This window comes from Nerophis ophidion, linkage group LG13 (genome assembly GCF_033978795.1).
Source record: "Nerophis ophidion isolate RoL-2023_Sa linkage group LG13, RoL_Noph_v1.0, whole genome shotgun sequence".
In the NCBI taxonomy this organism is placed as follows: domain Eukaryota; kingdom Metazoa; phylum Chordata; class Actinopteri; order Syngnathiformes; family Syngnathidae; genus Nerophis; species Nerophis ophidion.
The window spans coordinates 53,312,121-53,332,688 of NC_084623.1; the positions used below are offsets into that span (position 1 = coordinate 53,312,121).

General features: G+C 38.7%; 1 protein-coding gene and 1 long non-coding RNA gene across 3 annotated transcripts in view; one reads left to right on the plus strand and one right to left on the minus strand.

Annotated features, from left to right (window-relative positions):
- LOC133564731 (sodium channel subunit beta-2-like) overlaps window positions 1-12,330 on the plus strand; it is a 35,665-nt gene extending 23,335 nt beyond the window's left edge. The window contains exons 2-5 of the mRNA XM_061919212.1: window positions 4,053-4,213; window positions 4,285-4,528; window positions 9,217-9,409; window positions 11,352-12,330. Coding sequence (XP_061775196.1) covers window positions 4,053-4,213; window positions 4,285-4,528; window positions 9,217-9,409; window positions 11,352-11,361 — 608 coding nt within the window. The 3' untranslated portion in view covers window positions 11,362-12,330. The remainder of the gene's footprint in view (window positions 1-4,052; window positions 4,214-4,284; window positions 4,529-9,216; window positions 9,410-11,351) is intronic.
- LOC133564732 (uncharacterized) overlaps window positions 326-20,568 on the minus strand; it is a 22,932-nt gene continuing 2,689 nt past the window's right edge. The window contains exons 2-4 of one of the 2 annotated variants that reach the window (XR_009809317.1): window positions 9,191-9,338; window positions 3,923-4,392; window positions 326-1,692 (exon numbers count right to left, since the gene is read on the minus strand). This is a non-coding gene — a long non-coding RNA (uncharacterized LOC133564732). The other variant, XR_009809316.1, reaches the window with a different exon arrangement.

Here is a 20,568-nt window from a genome sequence, read left to right on the forward strand (position 1 = left end):
ATTTTTATATTAAAACAAGCTCCTACCTGCAATCCTGCCTAGTCCTGGTCCGCTGCATCTTGGGGTGACACCTTCTCGCATCACGATGCGTTCCAGACGTAACACCAATATTCTACAACCTTGAAAAAACAAGCTTTTTGACAATGTTTAATCAATGTCAGGTTCTGACATTGAATTTTGGTCATTTCCTAACCAATATTCTACAACGCAAATACAACGTTGAAACAACATGCGTTTTGACCATGTTTATTCAATGTCAGGTTGTGACTGTGGGGTGGTGGGGGGGCGTGGCCTGTGTACCTGCAGCGAAGCAAGTCGTGCCAGGGCCGGCTTTGAGATTAACGACAGGTGCGTAGATGGCACGCCTGGGCCGGTTTATCTAATCACCGGCCGCGCTGTTAAGGAGCAGCAGCCGGGAAGGATAGGGTTGTAGATGATGGAGAACGAGTACGTGCACGAGCATGAGAGAGAGCGAGGACTGACACATAACGCAATGACTGAAAAGGAACACAAAGAACATTTATTGAAAAATATCCTGGCCCTGCGATGAGTTGGCGACTTGTCCAGGGTGTACCCCGCCTTCCGCCCGATTGTAGCTGAGATAGGCGCCAGTGCCCCCCGCTATCCCAAAAAGGGAATAAGCGGTAGAAAAAATGGATGGATGGACCGTATTTCCTTGAATTGCCGCCGGGGCGCTAATTATTTTAAAACCTCTTTTCACTCTGGCGCTTACTAAAGGCATGCGGTAAATTTAGGCTTGCGCTTATAAATTTGAGTGTGATGTAAGGATACCTTCATGAAAAGCACATTTAATTTAAAAAAAACGTTATTATGGTCTTACCTTTACTTATAAATGAAGTCCATGCGCAGCTCCCTCTGATCAAAAGCATCGATAACTTGTTTATAGAAGTCTTCCTTATCTTTCTTCAGTTTGAAAAGTTTCTCTGTCTCGATGGAGATCTTCCTTTATTACCTCCTGCTTCGATTGAAAGTCCAGTTTAGAAAACGGTTTTATTTTAGATATGTAATCCTCCATGTTAAAAGTGCAAGCGAGAGGAAAAAATAAACTCTTGCTGCTTGTTGTCACTTCTTCTGCAGCCGAGTAGTCGCAAGAAGGATCACTAGCGCCCTCTACCACCAGGACGCGGGGAGTCATTTAAGGATTCATATTTGACACACGCAGCTACGGTATATTAATAAAACATAGCTGCTTACTGTTCTTTTTAGCATATTCTATAGCTTGGACCTTAAATCCTACTGAATAGCTCTTAAGCTTCTTCCCTTTATGCGATTTCAAATTATTTAAATCGGCCTCCTCCATTTTGCAAATGAAGTGTCACTCGTGACGTGACGAGTTTGACCCGGTGGAAATTCTAGGCATATGCTAATTCTTTGGCGAAACGAGTTTGACCCGGCGGAAATTCTAGACATGCGCTAATAAAAATAGTATTTTGCGAAACGAGTTTGACCCCACAGTAATTCTAGGCAGGCGCATACTATTCAAGGAAATACGGTAAATCATTGTTCAGATTTATGAATGAAGCTGTCATGTCCGTGATTGGTGGTCTGAAGAACCCGGAAGAGCAACTCTTCCACAGTGACGTTGATTTTAAGCATTGAAATTTGGTCATTTCCCAACCAACAACATGGATCCAACGTTGTCCCAATTTACAAATACAACTATTTGGCCACCTTCGATCCAATCCAATCCACTTTATTTATATAGCACATTTAAACAACAATAACGTTTCCAAAGTGCTGCACAGCCATGTTAAAAACAATATTATGCTCCACCAATGACTGAATAAAACAAAAAATGAATAAAAATAAAACCAATAAAAATAATATAAAAACAAATATGATTAAAAACTATTTTAAAGGGTAAAATCGATTAAAACAGTAAAATAGAAATCAAAGTGTATAAAAAACACAGAGGACCACACAACTCACGTAGTGTTAAAAGCCAAAGAATAAAAGTGGGTCTTAAGACGAGACTTAAAACACTCCACTGTGGAAGCAGTTTGAACATGGAGGGGCAGAGTGTTCCAGAGCTTAGGGCCGACCACAGAGAAGGCCCTGTCTCCACTGGTCTTAAGTCTGGTCTTGGGCACCACGAGCTGGAACTGGCTCTCGGACCTCAGAGCGCACGCAGGAATGTAAATTTGGATAAGGTCCGAGATATATTGAGGTGCCAGTCCATGTAAAGATTTAAAAACAAACAGCAATGTTTTAAAATCAATTCTACAATGAACAGGGAGCCAGTGCAAACTCTGAAGAATTGAGGTTATATGCTGGCGTTTCCTGGCCCCTGTTAAAAGTCGTGCTGCCGCGTTCTGGACTAACTGCAACCGGGAGAGAGCTTTTTGGCTAATGCCAGCATAAAGTGCATTGCAGTAGTCCAGGCAACTTGAAATAAAAGCATGCACGACTTGTTCAAAAAGGTTAAAAGATAAAAACGGTTTAACCTTTACTAAAAGACGAAGGTGATAAAAACACGATTTTAAAACGCCATTGACTTGTTTGTCTAGTTTAAAATGGCTGTCTATAGTGACGCCAAGGCTGGTGACTTTGGGACGCACATCATTTTGCAATGGTCCCAAGTCAGTGAGGGCCGGACCAAAAACTAAAATTTCCGTTTTTCCCTCATTCATTATTAAAAAATTCTGGGCTAACCAAGCCTTGACGTCGCATAGACAGTTAAGAAGGGGTGTCAGGGGGCCGTGGCTTTTTGAAATCAATCAATCAATCAATCAATGTTTATTTATATAGCCCCAAATCACAAATGTCTCAAAGGACTGCACAAATCATTACGACTACAACATCCTCGGAAGAACCCACAAAAGGGCAAGGAAAACTCACACCCAGTGGGCAGGGAGAATTCACATTCAGTGGGACGCCAGTGACAATGCTGACTATGAGAAACCTTGGAGAGGACCTCAGATGTGGGCAACCCCCCCCCATCTAGGGGACCGAAAGCAATGGATGTCGAGCGGGTCTAACATGATACTGTGAAAGTTCAATCCATAGTGGCTCCAAGACAGCAGTGAGAGTCCCGTCCACAGGAAACCATCTCAAGCGGATCAGCAGCGTAGAGATGTCCCCAACCGATACAGGCGAGCGGTCCATCCTGGGTCCCGACGAGCGGTCCATCCTGGGTCTCGACTCTGGACAGTCAGTACTTCATCCATGGTCATCGGACCGGACCCCCTCCACAAGGGAGGGGGGGACATAGGAGAAAGAAAAGAAGCGGCAGATCAACTGGTCTAAAAAGGAGGTCTATTTAAAGGCTAGAGTATACAGATGAGTTTTAAGATGAGACTTAAATGCTTCTACTGAGGTAGCATCTCGAACTGTTACCGGGAGGGCATTCCAGAGTACTGAAATCGGCATATAAATTTGGCAGTCATCTGCATAAAAGTGATAAAACACTCCATGTTTCTTAAAAATATCTCCAAGAGGGAGGAGATAAAGAGCAAACAGGATGGGGCCTAAAATAGATCCCTGGGGGACACCACAGTAAAGCGGGGCAGAAGAGGAGGTGGCGTCCCCCAGCCTGACAGAGAAGGACCTCTCAGACAGGTAAGATCTGAACCACGCTAACGCAGTCCCCCTGACACCCACACAGTCTCTCAGGCGGTCTAAAAGAATTGTGTGGTCGACTGTGTCCAAGGCAGCTGTAAGATCTAAAAGCACTAAAATGGCAGAGCTGCCAGAATCAGACATTAAAAGCAAGTCATTAAAAACCTTTAAAAGTGCAGATTCAGTACTGTGCAAAGCTTTGTATCCAGACTGAAATGGATCTAAAGTGCTATTTTCATCTAAAAAAAGGCTGCAGTTGTGCCAGAACACATTTCTCCAAAATCTTTGACACAAAAGGTCATTTGGAAACGGGCCGATAATTTGACAAACTTGTCGGATTTACCTTGTTTCAAAGTCCGTTTTAAAGGACATGTATGTGTGTAATCAACGTTGTATCGATGTCTTGTGCCTGCTGGGTTTAGATTACCGGCAGTTTAATCTCTCAGCTAGTAACGAAATGTTTTTCCTTGCAGGTTCTCTATGCATGGACGTCATTGTGCCCAGTAAAATCAACGTAAAGAATGGGACCGATATCAAAATCCCCTGCACTTTCACTTCCTGCTATAAAATATACCCGCCCAAGTTCGTCATGAACTGGACCTACCAAGAAACGGTCAACGACACGGAAAAAATGGTAAGAATGTCATAGCCAAGGTTCGAACCCTACTTACTGTAAACCGTCTCTTTCTTAACTTCTCTCCGTAGTTTATGGTGTACAACCAGAAGAAAGGAATGATGGCCCGGCGCTTTGCAGACCGGGTCACGCTGCCAGACAGGGTCCCGTTCGCCGACCGGGTCACGTTCGCGGGGAACCTGGAAAAGAATGACCTGTCAGTCATCTTGTCCGATGTTCAGGAGGACGACGAGGGCTTGTATCACTGTTACGTGATCAATCCCCCGGACCGCATACACGGACACGGCTTCATAAAGCTCAATGTTTTTCCTGAACGTAAGATGATAGCCCTACCAAGAACTGAACTTCACTACGATATTTCTACGTAGATTTTAGTTCAGCTATTATCCCTTGTGCTCGGCCTGACTGGACGGTATTTTTTTATTATCATTCTCAGCATTATTTCGAAACCAAATTAAGCATTAATGTACCACGTTTTTCCGATTATAAGGTGAATTAAAGGGGTCCACGTCCCAAGAGCTAGTTCATGTAGCCGAGGATCGGATTGCCTAGTGCCCTGCCTTCGGTTGCCGCCCATTGGAAGGGAGACCTACGTTGTCTCTTCGGGCTGTGCCCGGTCGATGAGAATCAGCACCTCCAAGTCCGAGTCCATGGTTCTTGTCCGGAAAAGGGTGTAGTGCTATCTCAGGGTTGGAGAGAAGACCCTGCCCCAAGCGGAGGAGTTCAAGTACCTCGGAGTCTTGTTCACGAGGGACGGGAGAATGGATCGTGGGATCGGGTCGGCGTCTCCAGTAATGCGGACACCGTATCGATCCGTTGTGGTGAAGAAGGAGCTGAGCCGGAAGGGAAAGCTCTCAATTTACCGGTCGATCTACGTTCCCATCCCAGCTTTGGGTTATAACCGAAAGGACAAGATCCCGGGTACGAGCGGCCGAAATGAGTTTCCTCCTCTTTGAGAAGCTCTGTCTGAACTCGAAGTAAAGCCGCTGTTCCTCCGCATGGAGAGGAGCCAGGTGAGGTGGTTCAGGCATCTGGTCAGGATGCCACCCGAGCGCCTCCCGAGGGAGGGGTTTAGGGCACGTCCGACCCGGAGCAGGCCATGGGGAAGACCCAGGACACGTTGGGAAGACTATGTCTCCCGGCTGGCCTGGGAACCCCTCGGGATTCCTAGGTAGGAGCTGGACGGAGTGGCTGGGGAGAGGGAAGTCTGGGCTATGACCCGACCTCGGATATGCGGAAGAAGATGGATGGATGATGGAACAAAGGGCTTATATTAGGATTTTTTTAACTTTTAAAACACTTCCTTGTGGTCTACATAACATGTGATGGTGGTTCTTTGGTCAAAAAGTCGCATAGATTATGTTTTACAGACCATCTTCACAACGGTCCTATTTATCTCCTTACGGGTCTACTTCGACAGCCGTCATCTTTGTGGTACCATTAGTTTTTAGTGCTTCCATAGCGAGTCTACAGACAGATATAAGTTCGAACTCGAGATGTCCGATAATGGCTTTTTTGCCGATATCCGATATTCTGATATTGTCCAGCTCTTAATTACCGATACCGATATCAACCCATACCGATATATGCAGTCGTGGATTTAACACATTATTATGCCTAATTTTGTTGTGATGCCCCGCTGGATGCATTAAACAAGGTTTACCCAAAATAAATCAACTCAAGTTATGGAAAAAAAATGCCAACATGGCACTGCCATATTTATTATTGAAGTCACAAAGTGCATGATTTTTTTTTAACATGCCTCAAAAACAGCAGCTTGGCATTTGGGACATGCTCTTCCTAAGAGAGCATGAGGAGGTTGAGGTGTGGGTGATAGCGGGGGTGTATATTGTAGCGTCCCAGAAGAGTTAGTGCTGCAAGGGATTCTTGGTATTTGTTATTTTGTGTGTGTATTGTGTTACGGTGTGGATGTTCTCCCGAAATGTGTTTGTCATTCTTGTTTGGTGTGGGTTCACAGTGTGGTGCATATTTGTAACGGTGTTAAAAGTTGTTTACACGGCCACCCTCAGTGTGACCTGTATGGCTGTTGAGCAAGTATGCGTTTCATTCACTTGTGTTTGTGTGAAAAGCCGTAGATATTATGTGACTGGGCCGGCACGCAAAGGCGGTGCCTTTAAGGTTTTTTGGCGCTCTGTACTTCTCCCTACGTCCGTGTACACACAGCGGCATTTTAAAAAGTCATACATTTTACTTTTCGAAACCGATACCGATAATTTTGAAAACGATATCAATAATTTACGATATTACATTTTAAAACATTTATCGGCCGATAACATTGGAAGTCCGATATTAACGGACTTCTGCACGCTACTTGGTATTAGAAATGTCAACAGCAGAGGATGAAGGCCCCAAAACAAGAGGATAGAGGAAAAGAAGGAGCTTATTGACTATGGCAAGGACGAAAATGGCGGACGAGCGCTATGGAGACCCCGAATCAGCAGGGAACCAATAAGTAAGAAAAGTTGGTTTTGCATGAACAAAACGTCAGATATCGTGTCTTAACAGGTGCCATTTTGGGGTCCTCATACACACACAATAAAAATCCCCGTATGTTGAAGCACGGTACGTCTGACTATGGTAGCCGTAATGCTGCCACAATCCATCAATCGGAGTGGTTTCGTAGCTTACCAAAGTCGTACTCATACAATTTGAGGCTTGCTTACTTACCTGTAATTGCGAGAGTCATTTATTAAACAGACGTCAACCGGCAGTCTACACCTATCTCTTATGTGTGACTGCCATCTACTGGTCGCTCTTATCATTACACCATGTGCCAAATATTATGGCTTCAAGGTCGGTAAGCACAACCAGAATCAATACGTACATTAGGCGCACCGGGTTATACGTCGCACCGTAGATTTTTTGAGAAAATGGAAGGATTTTAAGTGCACCTATAGTCCGAAAAATACGGTAATTAAAATATGTGATAATAACAATGCAAATAACACTTTGTTACCAATGCAATTGGAAGGTTACTAACTTTAGATTCTCCTAATTATGTAAAATTAAAAAAAATAGATGGACGCTCAACCTTTGTTAGCAAAACTAACCTAACTTAAGTACACATCAAACATCTTGAAGTGCAGTTTTTTCCCCCAGAGTTGGAAAAACTGGGTTGTTTGTTTTCCATCCATCCATCAATTTTCTACCGCTTGTCCCGTTTATTGGCTTTTTTTTTTATTTCCATCACTTTCCTAGAAATCTGGCGTACTGGCTCGTTTTGTCCGTGTCGTTGGACTCATATTGCTTATTCGGTCTGAAGCCAAAATATTCACAAACGTGGACATTTGGCTTTGCAGACACATTTTTTCCTGCTAATTTTTGGTATTTTTGGTATTTTGCTAGCGAGGTTCTGTAAGTACATCCTGTGTGTGTAAGCTAGCAGCTCTGCCTACGCCCCCAGAGACAAAGATTGCGGACGACTCACTAGAAGGTTCACTCCGTTCATTTAAAGGCGCTGTTTGTAACTTGCTCTCGATTACATTTTTTTATTTTTAAATCAGAAAATATAACAAGAACACCTCTGTCTTGCTTAGGTTACCACTTGTGTTTCAACAGAACACCTTTGTTTTAAAACCCTCTATATTTTTTCACAATTACTAAGTTTATGTTTTCAAGGATTTTCTAGCCCGACCAAAAAAAAATCGGTATTGATTGATTGACTAATGCTAACGATCCAGATTGGTATCATTTGTCAACAACACCCGGAGCCAATGCACATGCACGTGTTGCGTAATACGTAGTTACGCCGTAGTTAGTAGCATTAAACATGCCTGAGTGAGCACAATGTGTCCGTCATGTCCTTATGTGTCATGACTTTTTATATTTTCCGACTATAATGTGCAATAATTGTATATGTGTATATGTATATGTATATATGCATACGTATGGATACATGCATGTGTGGATACATACATACATACATACATACATACATACATATATATATATATATATATATGCTCTGATATATAATTTATAAATTATATAAAAGTATATATATATATATATATATATATATATATATATATATATATATATATATATATACTTTTATATAATTTTTTTACTATTTATATTACTAAATTATTGTGTATGCACCGTAGGGGATCTGCTCCAATTTCGTTGTTTTTTTAACCTGTTCACTGTAATAATGACAGATAAAACTCTATTCCATTCTATTCTAGTACGTCATATTTGTATAATGCTTCAAAATACACTGGAAAGTTAGCGCCATTCCTGGCATCCGTGTAAATGTTGCAAACTGCTTTTTTAATTCTGTTATTAAATAAACACGCTCGGGTCTGGATCGCACTTTTATATAGCCCAGGAAAGATGGCACAGCTTACGGTTGTGTGCCGCGTGTTCCGCGACATGACAAAAACAGCACAAGTAGGAGCGTGATGCCGTGGCGGTAAATGAGTGTTTCCATAGTGACGGCCGGGAATGGACGCAAAATCATCATTTCAATAGGACGATGTGCACAATTTTTTTATTAATTGAGTGAACTATTTTTTCGTCACAATAATTGTTTTAATATATTTTATAGTAAAAAGGATTTGTTCATTGTTGCATTGAGTAATACAAATGTTTTTATTTGAAAAAAATATTTTCCTTTTATTGTCGTACATATCAGGGTACCATAAATTCAGAAAAATATAAAAAATGTTGTTATCCGTATATCTTCGGCAAGTATTAAATCCAGGATAAGCACGTTATAAGTGCAATGAGCGCTTATTAAATTGTGTAGAAATTTCTCATCCATAATTGGCTATGATGCTGTGGGCCTTCTGTTCATGACTCAGCTTTTTATTTATTAATGGCCAACAAGAGGTGGAAGTAAGTCCCTCAGCATCTTCCTCCCACTCCCTCAGTGGCCAGGCTAACTCGCCAGCACTTTCTTTCCACTCTGTTTAATCAGCCCAGTAAAGCTTTTAGTCTCTTCCACATATTTACCGCACTTCCTCATCCTTTCCCCTCAGTGCCGCCGCCGAGAGACTCCACGATTGCGGTTGCGATCGGGGCATCGGTGGGCGGAGTGCTCGCTCTCCTCATCCTTTCCATGGTCGTCGTGAAGTTCCTCCGCCACCATCTCAAGCAGGAACTGATCTCGGAGGAGAAGACGGAGGAAGAGGGGAAATTAGAGGCTGAAGGTGCCACAGAAGAGGGAACAAAGTAAGAATTCACAAAATCAGAGCCTTCCATATACATTTCTATATATATGCAGTATATATATATATATATATATATATATATATATATATATATATATATATATATATATATATATACAGTATATATATATGTATATATATACAGTATATATTTGTATATATATACATATATATGGTATATATGTATATTAACATGTATATATACATACACATATACATGTATATAAGTACATATATATACACACGCACATGTATATAGATGTATACATAAATATATACATATACAAATATACATATTCATATATACATATACAGATATACATACATGTATGTATACATATATACAAATATACACATATACATTTTATATACATATATACACATATACTGTATATACATATATTTACATTTATACAAATAGTACATTTATATGTACATATATACATTATATATACATATATGAATATAAATACATACACATACATGTATATGTGTAGATATATATACACGTACTTATATATACACATATATTTACATATATACACACATACATATATATGTATGTATAGAAATATATACACATATATATATATACATAAACATACGTACATATATGTATACATACATAAATACACAAATATTCATATGTACAGTTTATATACATATACACATATATACATATATATATACACATATACATTACATATACACATATACTGTATATATATATGTATATATACATATGCATGTAGTACATATATGTACATATATACACCTACATTATATATACATATAAGCATATACATACATACATACATACATACATACATACATACATACATACATACACATATACATGTTTGTATGTAGATATATATACACTTATATTTACATATATACATACACATATGTAGAAATATATACACATAAATATACATACATATAGATATATACAGATATGTATATATACAAACATACATATATATACAAATATACACATGTACATTATATATACATATATACACATATATGTCTTGATTGGATTATAATGCATATGTGTATTTTTGTATGTATATACACATATACATACAAAAATACACATATGCATTATATACATATATACTGTACATATATGTATATATGTATGTATATATATATATATATATATATATATATATATATATATATATATATATATATATATATATATATATGCACAAAAGCCATTTTTTACTGATTGCCCCTTATAATTTTGACAAAATAATACACTGGGAAAAGACACACTATGTTGCAGCATCCGTCAGCAGCCAAATTAGAAGCCTTTTTAACTTGGTTGTTTACTTACCACAAAAAAGAGAAGTTGTCTGGTATGTTTACTATCCTATCTAATGCCAAAATTCTTCTGATTGCAACAAGAAACGTATATCTAACGTTTAATGGGATTTTCTGCTAAAATAAAGCCACTGATGACATTTGTTGTGGTCCCCTTTATTTAGAAATCAAACTTTTTTTGTACCCTTACTCTCTCGGTTGCGTTGATTTCTTTTCGGGGTGCAAATTACCGAGCTAAAGGCATGGACCATCTGCTCAATACCGCGGGCTTCAAAGGGCTTGGTAGTGTAACATACTAAAAAAAAAAATTGTAATCAACTGACTATAATATAACTAAGAAAATCATTTTGAAGACAGCCAAGAAACATAGAAAAGCCTCCCTTATAATCTACACATTGAAAAAAATAACAGATGATGCAACCACGCTGCCTAATTTTTAGTAGAGTTTATGTTTTCCTCTCATTTTGTAGTATCCCCAAATGCCTAACAAAGGATCAAAAGCAGGCTTCTTCTGTCTATTAGTACTTGGAATGTGTATCATTGGGATTTTTAACTGTTTCCTAAATCTGCACTTTTCAAACCTAATGAATATCCTTTCTCTGCCTTTGCAGACAAGCGTAAATGGAGCATCAGACTGGACCAGTAGCCTGCAGAACCATCACCTCTCTCGGTGAAACCATCACCTCTCCCGGTGAAACCATCCTCCACTGCAACTGCCTTGTCAGCATCAGAGTAAAAGGGATTGATGCTACAATCTGCACCTCCGATAAAAACATGTGATGGAAAACTTGAGGCATGAGTGATAGTAAGTCATGTCATTCATACAATGGTACTTCGGAGGGGTTTTTGCCCGTGATCCAAATCATACGGAAAAAAAAAATAATAATAATTAAATAATGCAAAAGAAATCAATCTGGTTCCGATTCCCAAAAATACGGCCACAAAATGAATTTTTATGGAAAATAATTATAGTTTTACATTCAGAAAACAATGATACATACACAACATTAATGAAATGTATGAACATTTAAAGCAGGGGTATATATATATATATATATATATATATAAATACAGTTTATCCGTTATACAGTGCTCAATACCGGGGTAGAGCGGAATATGCGTTAGGTCAGGAAAAAACACAAGAGGCTATGTCATCCCTACAAGCCTGTTTCACAGGTTTCCCTTTAAAAAAAAAAATTATCCCCTGACGAGCAGGGAAACCTGCGAAAATCTTTAAAAATGTGTTTATTATTATTTAAAAGATTAAAACATCTTAAAAAGGGAAACCTGCGAAACAGGCTTGTCGGGATGATATAGCCTCTTGTGTTTTTTTCCTGTCCTAACGTATGTGTATATATATATATATATATATATATATATATATATATATATATATATATATATATATACACGTCCATCCATCCAATTTCTACCACTTGTCCCTTTCGGGGTCGAGGGGGGTGCTGGAGCCTATCTCAGCTGCATTCGGGCAGAGGGCTGGCTACACCCGGGACAAGTCGCCACCTCATCACAGGGCCAACAAAGACAGACAACATTGACACTCACATTTACACACTAGGTCTAATTTCGTGTTGCCAATCAACCTATCCCTATATATATATATATATATATATATATATATATATATATATATATATATATATATATATATATATATATATATATATATATATATATACACATAATATATACATACATATACGTTAGGTCCTTAAAAAACACAGAGGCTATTTCAACCCTAACAAGCCTGTTTTGCAGGTTTCACTGCTCTTCAGGGGATTTTTCACCTAAATCCCTTGACCTGACCTATTGTATGTTCTGCCCTACCCCGGTATTGAGCACTGTATAAAAGATAAACTACAATAACTTCGACTATATATATATATATATATATATATATATATATATATATATATATATATACCATTTTTGAAAATTATAAATCAGTTTGATTGTAACATTAGGAAAACTTTCTTGTTAGTCCATAGTAAATATTTCTCCGTTTTTCAGATACTTTGCTTTTATTTTGTTGTTGTTTTTGCAGCGCGCCCCTCGATTAGTTATTGAATGGAGTCGATAAATGATTAGAAACTTTGTTTAGAACATCGCACCAAAAAGCTATTTATTGCCAGGAAATCGTTGATTTAAATGAAATGCCAAATTTTTGTCACGTAAGGTTGGACTATCAAAGCAGAGAGAAAATGTGTGTAATTTTTCCCCCACTTATCAGTACTTGGTTCTGCGTTGCCTTAAATGTCTCTCAGCTGCACCTGTTCCATGTCTTTACTTCTACGCGTGTGCAACGTTTTAGGAAGTCTGGCGTTATCGCCAATAAATGACACAGCAGACTAATGTATAAAGTTTTTTTGTATCAAGAAGTGTTTTTTTCAGTCATTTTTCTGTTTTAAATATTGTTCATTATTAAGGGAGGTTGTTCACAAATGATAAATATGATGCGACTTCACTGGTTTATACAAACCAATTAAATGCCAACTTTGGTCATCCCATCCAATCCCTTTACAATTAGCCACATAGTTCGGGGTGTCCCGATACAACTTTTTCACCTCCGATACCATGTCGATATTGATACGATATCAGCGGGAATCACACATAGTTGTTTTTTTGTCATATGGAATGTTGGAAAAGGTTTCATTAAATGAGGACAATTGTAAGTAGGGAGTGTACGGTTATGAAATTACCACGGTTAGTATTATTAGTGCAGTATTGTTAAATGTGCTCAAAACATACGCTGAAATTTTTTGACCAAGTTATCATTTTTCTAAAAAGAAAACTCAAATAAATAGACACACATTTGGTTGTTTTGGGGTTCTTATGCTTCACTGGTAGTGTTTTAGTCCCGGCATTTTATCCGTTTTAATAGCAAAGATGTTATTGTTTTAAAAATGTTAGTTTGTACTCTCGCACTTTAGGATTTATTTAAATGAAAATCATCCAATAAAAATCTATTTTTATAATTTTTTTAATTTTGGGCGGGCGGGGTGGCGTCCTACTCTGTTCAGCGGTCCCTGAACGCCCCGTAAAAACACCTCTGTCTGGTATTCCTCAGAGTATAGATCGATCACTCTGTTCTGAGAGAGCACAGCTTGTGAAGTTAAAGTTAAAGTTAAAGTACCCATGATTGTCACAGGTTCAATGTGCACAATTGATTGATCGATTGATTGATTGATTGATTGAAACTTTTATTAGTAGATTGCACAGTACAGTACATATTCCGTACAATTGACCACTAAGTTTAACTTGTTTAAGTCGGGGTCCACGTTAATCAATTCATGGTCATTTGTAATTGAATAAGTTGCTTAGATAGTAATGTGTTTCTATACATTTAGATTAGGGTGTGTCCTTTCTTAATAGTTATTGTGTCTCGTTTTTATGTTAACATTTTAAGTCAGCAAGCTGGCACCATTCAGTCTGTGAGTTCATCAGATTGTTTTTTTTTGGGGGGGCGAGTGGCCTGTCCAGGGTGTACCCTGCCTTCCGCCCGATTGTAGCTGAGATAGGCGCCAGCGCCCCCCGCGACCCCGAAAGGGAATAAGCGGTAGGAAATGGATGGATGGATGGATGGATGGCCACGATAATTCATTAGGTTGAATGATGCGGACACGTTTGTTACTGGGTACTTTCTAAATGTACAAATGTAAAAATTAAAGCCTGCAAGGGCTATTTTGATATTTTTAATTTTCAAAACCAATACAATATATAGATTTTTTTCAATCTTTAGGGATCCCCTCAGGTTTGTCTCCGGCAGTCATAAAAAAGTTGAAAACACGTCTTTTTTTTTTTTTTTTCAACGCTTATATCACATTCAGGTCAATCAGTCGATTTTGTTTTATGTTTAATAACATTTATTTATTTATTTTTTTCCTAACAAAAACCCTATTTTAATGGCAAAAACAGAAAATAAGCCCAAAAAATTTTCTAAGTGGAATATTTGATGTGAAGTGATTGGAGCCTTATTTAGGTCAATAACTCATAACAACATTGATTTTGATTCATTATTTTTTTTTTTTTAAATGGCAATTTAAAAAAATGCAACAAAAACATAAGGGATTTTAAACTGGACCACAATTAAAAGTGTTAATTTTTAATTTTCAAAAGTTTTAATTTTACTTTTTGGCATTCAACGCTTAAATCTCTAGTTTAATTGCCAAACAATCCCTCGTTATTGTTTTGTTTTTGTTTATTTTGATTTTTTTTTAGGCTGTTTTTGTCTAAGAAAACTGCTAACCAATCCGTCATTTTTTTTTTAACTTTTTTTTTTAATTGTTTTATGCTGTTTTGGACCAAGAAAACATACTTTTACTATGGCAAATACACACAAAAGTTTTCTAAGTAAACTATTTGATGTGAAGTAATGACAGTTTTTAAAAAATTGGACATTTAAAGGGGCCTACTCAAAAAATTGTTAAAAAATAATACGTCATACATTATTATTAATATATATTTTTTTGCTTTCAACCCTTGAATCTCTAGTTCAATTCAGACCAATATGTCGATTCTAAGTTTTTATCTACATTTTCAAAATATTTTTTTGGGTATGTTTGATGCTCCCTTTGTCAAAAAACACTTACTAAGTTATGGCAAATGCACCAAAAAAGATTTAAAATTGGAATAATTGGAGCCTTAAGTAAGCATTCAATAATTATTACCAACATCGATTTGGATTCATTATTATTTTTTGAGTAATGACATTTAAAAAAAATAAAAAAATTCTCGTTCCTATTGGCAGATAATTTTGCTTACCATATTTCCTTAAATTGCCGCCGGGTATATAGTATGCACCTGGCTAGAATTACTGCCGGGTCAAACTTGTTTCGCAAAATAATTAGCGCATGCTTAGCATTTACCGCCGGCTCAGGATTAACGCCGGGTCAAACTCGTTTCGCAAAATATTATTTTTATTAGCGCATGTCTAGAATTTCCACCGGGTCAAACTCGTCACGTCACGAGTGACACTTCACATGTCATCATTTTCAAAATGGATGAGACTGATTTCAATAATTTGAAATCGCATAAAGGGAAGAAAATTAAGAGCTATTCAGTAGGATTTAAGGTCCAAGCTATTGAATATGCTAAAAGGAACAGTAAGCAGCTATGTTTTAATAATATACCGTAGCTGCGTGTGTCAAATATGAGTCATTAAATGACTCCCGCCTCCTGGTGGTAGAGGGCGCTATTGATCCTTCTTGCGACTACTCGGCTGCAGAAGAAGTGACAACAAGCAGCAAGAGCTTATTTTTTCCTCTCGCTTGCACTTTTAACATGGAGGATTACATATCTAAAATAAAACCGTTTTCTAAACTGGACTTTCAATCGAAGCAGGAGGTAATAAAAGAAGATCTCCATCCAGACAGAGAGACTTTTAAAACTGAAGAAAGATAAGGAAGACTTCTATAAACAAGTTATCGATGCTTTTGATCAGAAGGAGCTGTGCATGGACTTCATTTCTAAGTAAAGGTAATACTATAATAACGTTTTTTTTATTAAATGCGCTTTTCATGATGGTATCCTTACATCACACTCAAATTTATAAGCGCAGGCCTAAATTTACCGCATGCCTTTGGTAAGCGCCAGAGTGAGAAGAGGTTTTAAAATAATTAGCGCATGCTTGCCTTTACCGCATGCCTTTGGTAAACGCCGAAGTGCAGTTGTTTGCAGTTGTAACGTGACTAAAATAAACCAAAAGCCCAACCTTGAGTGCTTATCGGAGAACATTTAGCTGTATCAGAGCGCTTATGTCTGAACCGATATACCAGGGGTAGGGAACCTGTGGCTCTAGAGCCAGATGTGGCTCTTTTGATGACTGCATCTGGCTCTCGGATAAATCTGAGCTGACATTGCTTAACACGATAAGTAATGAATAATTCCACTTGTAATCACAGTGTTAAAAACAACGTTCAAAATATGAAACATTCTCATGCATTTTTATGATCAAGAAGTTGCGTTAATGGTAGGAAGTAATTTATTTATAATTGGTTAGTGTGGGGCTTGCCCTCCTGGGGGTTCTTCAGACCACCAAGAGCCTGTTTTAGGGTTGCAATATTGTTTTATTTTATTTTTCTCTCAGTTGCTTTACAGCAATTGTCTTTTTCTCTTTCGTCCTCACTCGCGCTCCGGCTCCAGCCCCAACCCCGTCCCTCCTCCTGGCTGCTGTTTATAACAGAGCGACAGGTGATTAGATAAAAAGGCCCAGGTGGGCCGTCTACGCACCTGTCGCTGATTTCGAGGCCGGCCCTGGCAAAATCCCGCTTTGCTGCAGGCCCGCAGGCCACGCCCCCCTCCACAGTTAGCTTCAGAATAACAATTTTATTACAAAGAATAAGAGACTTATTATACTCTGGAAATGTTGGTCTTACTTAAAAATGCACGCGTTTAGTTGTTTTCGGTGTTAAAAAAAATATATTATATGGCTCTTAGGGAAATACATTTTAAAATATTTGGCTTCTTGGCTCTCTCAGCCAAAAAGGTTCCCGACCCCTACGATATACTGTAACACGATACATATTTTTGCTGATACCAATATCGGATCGGGACACCCCTAACTGACTGATTAGGAATAATTTGTAGTATTGTAGGTAATGTCGTAGATGAGACTGTAATATGTCATATTTTCAATAGACGCCAGTCTTTTATTTTGTAAATCCTTTTCCCATTACTAGTCCGATGTATCGTTATTAGATGAACGCATGAACCGTGTAGTTTACTTCCCCGCATGTAAAATAGGACATTTCACCATCTCCAGTACCAAACGGGAAAAAAACAAACAGACGTTACATGAGAGCATGTTTATTATTATTCTCTCACACTGCCGGCACCTTATGGTCGATACGTTGTTTTATCGTACATGAATGGATTGTGTGTTTTCCAAAAATGGAGGAGAGCGTTTTTTGCACATGTTGTATTGTCGTCATATCAGAGCGCATGCCATTAAAAAATATGAACACGATACGCTGGGATGTGTGGCTTTTTAAAAAAAAAAAAAAACACGGCATGGTGATTGTACGGTAAGGAAGATATACAGTACATCCATTTGTATGTTTTTTTGTTTGCGCACCGTGAATGTTAAATTATATTATCTTAATAAAGTATTTCATCATTTTTTTGTCGGTTTTTATTGCAAGTGCAAACGTGTCAAACCTGGTTCATTTTTATTTTTTTGATCCCCGTGATGAATTACAGTACATTCATCTGATGCAGAGCTGGGAAAATATTTTGACTCGGGGGCCACATTGAAAGAAAAAATACACACAATTGGCCTTGTGGTTAGAGTGTCCGTCCCGAGATTCAAACCCCCGGCCGAGTCATGCCAAAGACTATAAAAACGGGACCCATTACCTCCCTGCTTAACTTTCAGCATCAAGTGTTAGAATTGGGGGTTAAATCACCAAAAATTATTCTGGGGCGTGACCACCACTGCTGCTCACTGCTCCCCTCACCTCCCGATCATACCAAAAACTAAAAAAATGGCACTTATTACCTCCCTCCTTGACATTCAGACTCAAGAGGTTGGAATTGGGGGGTTAAATCACTAAAAATGATTCCCGGGCATGGCCACAGCTGCTGCTCACTGCTCCCCTCACCTCCCAGTCATACCAATGACTATAAAAATGGGACCTATTACCTTATGCTTGGCACTCCGCATTAAGGGTTTGAATTGGAGTTTAAATCACCAGGACCACCGCTCCTGCTCACTGCTCCCCTCACCTCCCAATCATACCAAAAACTAAAAAAATGGCACTTATTACCTCCCTGCTTGACATTCAGCATCAAGGTTGGAATTGGGGGTTAAATCACTAAAAATGATTCCCGGGCGCTGCCACTGCTGCTGCTCACTGCTCCCCTCAACTCCCAGTCATACCGAAGACTATGAAAATGGGACCTATTACCTTTATGCTTGGCACGCCTCATCAAGAGTTGGAATTGAGGGGTTAAATTACCAAAAATGATTCCCGGGCGCAGACACCGCTGCTGTTCACTGCTCCCCTCACCTCCCAGTCATACCAAAGACTATAAAAATGGGGCCTATTATTTCACTGATTGACTTTCAGCATCAAGGGTTAGAATTGGGGGGTTAAATCACTAAAAATGATTGCCGGGCGCGGCCATTGCTGCTGCTCACTGCTCCCCTCAACTCCCAGTCATACCAAAGACTATAAAAATGGGACCTATTACCTTTATGCTTGGCACTCCACATTAAGGGTTGAAATTGGGGGGTTAAATCAAGACATTGTTCATATTATTACTATTTTTATTTATTTTTGCGTAAGGGTGCCCCTTTATAATTAAAGATCAATGCTTTGGGAAAAGTGTAATTTTCTGACATTTTCGGGTCTTGTGGGGACTCCCGATGAAGGTGTGGGAGGTCTCCTCAGGTTTTATTTTTATTTTTTTTGAAGGGTCACAAATTAGGACATTTCATTGAAATTCAATGCTTTGTAAAAAAGTGTCATTTTCTGCAATTTATCAGGTTTTCCCGATGAGGGTGAGGTTGGTCTCCCTCATTATTGAGCTTTTTTTTTTTGCGTAAGAGTCCCCCATTAGTTAACAGCATTAAGAAACAGAAGCTAAGTTTTGTTGATGATTGACAATCTTTCGTGGGAATTAGTGAATTACATTTATATAGCGCTTTTCTCTAGTGACTCAAAGCGCTTTTACATAGTGAAACCCAATATCTAAGTTACATTTAAACCAGTGTGGGTGGCACTGAGAGCAGGTGGGTAAAGTGTCTTGCCCAAGGACACTACGGCATTGACTTGGACGGCGGAAGCGGGGATCGAACCTGGAACCCTCAAGTTGCTGGCACGTCCACTCACTCTACCAACCCTCTGAATTATTTTTCTTCCACAGTTGTATTTCTTTATACATTTTTCTTTATTTAGTTTTGTAGGACTGAAAATGTAAACACGACAAAAGTATAACATACATTGTGTTTAGAGATGCCCGATAATATCTGACTGCCGATATTATCGGACAATAAACGCTTTAAAATGTAGAATTGGAAATTATCGGTATCGGTTTCCAAATTATCGGTTTCAAAAAGTAACGACCAACACATTTCGGGAGAACATCCGCACCGTAACACAATAGAATAAATACCCAGAACCCCTTGCAGCCCTAACTCTTCCGAGACGCTATAATATACAACCCCTTACCCGCCCACCTCAACCTCCTCATGCTCTCTCAGGGAGAGCATGTCCCATAATTCCAAGCAGCTGTTTTGAGGCATGTTAAAAAAAAAATAATGCACTTTGTGACTTGTTGGCATTTTTTTTCCATAACTTGAGTTGATTTATTTTGAAAAACCTTGTTACATTGTTTAATGCATCCAGCGGGGCATCACAACAAAATATGTATATATATCAGAATCGATTGATATCGGAATCGGTAATTAAGAGTTGGACAATATCGGAATATCGGACATCTCTAATTGTGTGTTTTACATAAATAAAAGAGAAGGTTTAGTATTCATGAGAAAATGGGACGGCATAGCTTGGTTGGTAGAGTGGCCGTGCCAGCAACTTGAGGGTTGCAGGTTCGATTCCCGCTTGCGCCATTCTAGTCACTGTCGTTGTGTCCTTGGGCAAGACACTTTACCCACCTGCTCCCAGTGCCACCCACACTGGTTTAAATGTAACTTAGATATTGGGGTTCACTATGTAAAGCGCTTTGAGTCACTAGAGAAAAGCGCTATATAAATATGATTCACTTCACTTCATACACACAGCAAACATTGCACACAAGTGGTCCGACACAATTAAACCTGAGGTGTAGGTTTATCGCCCTCTGCTG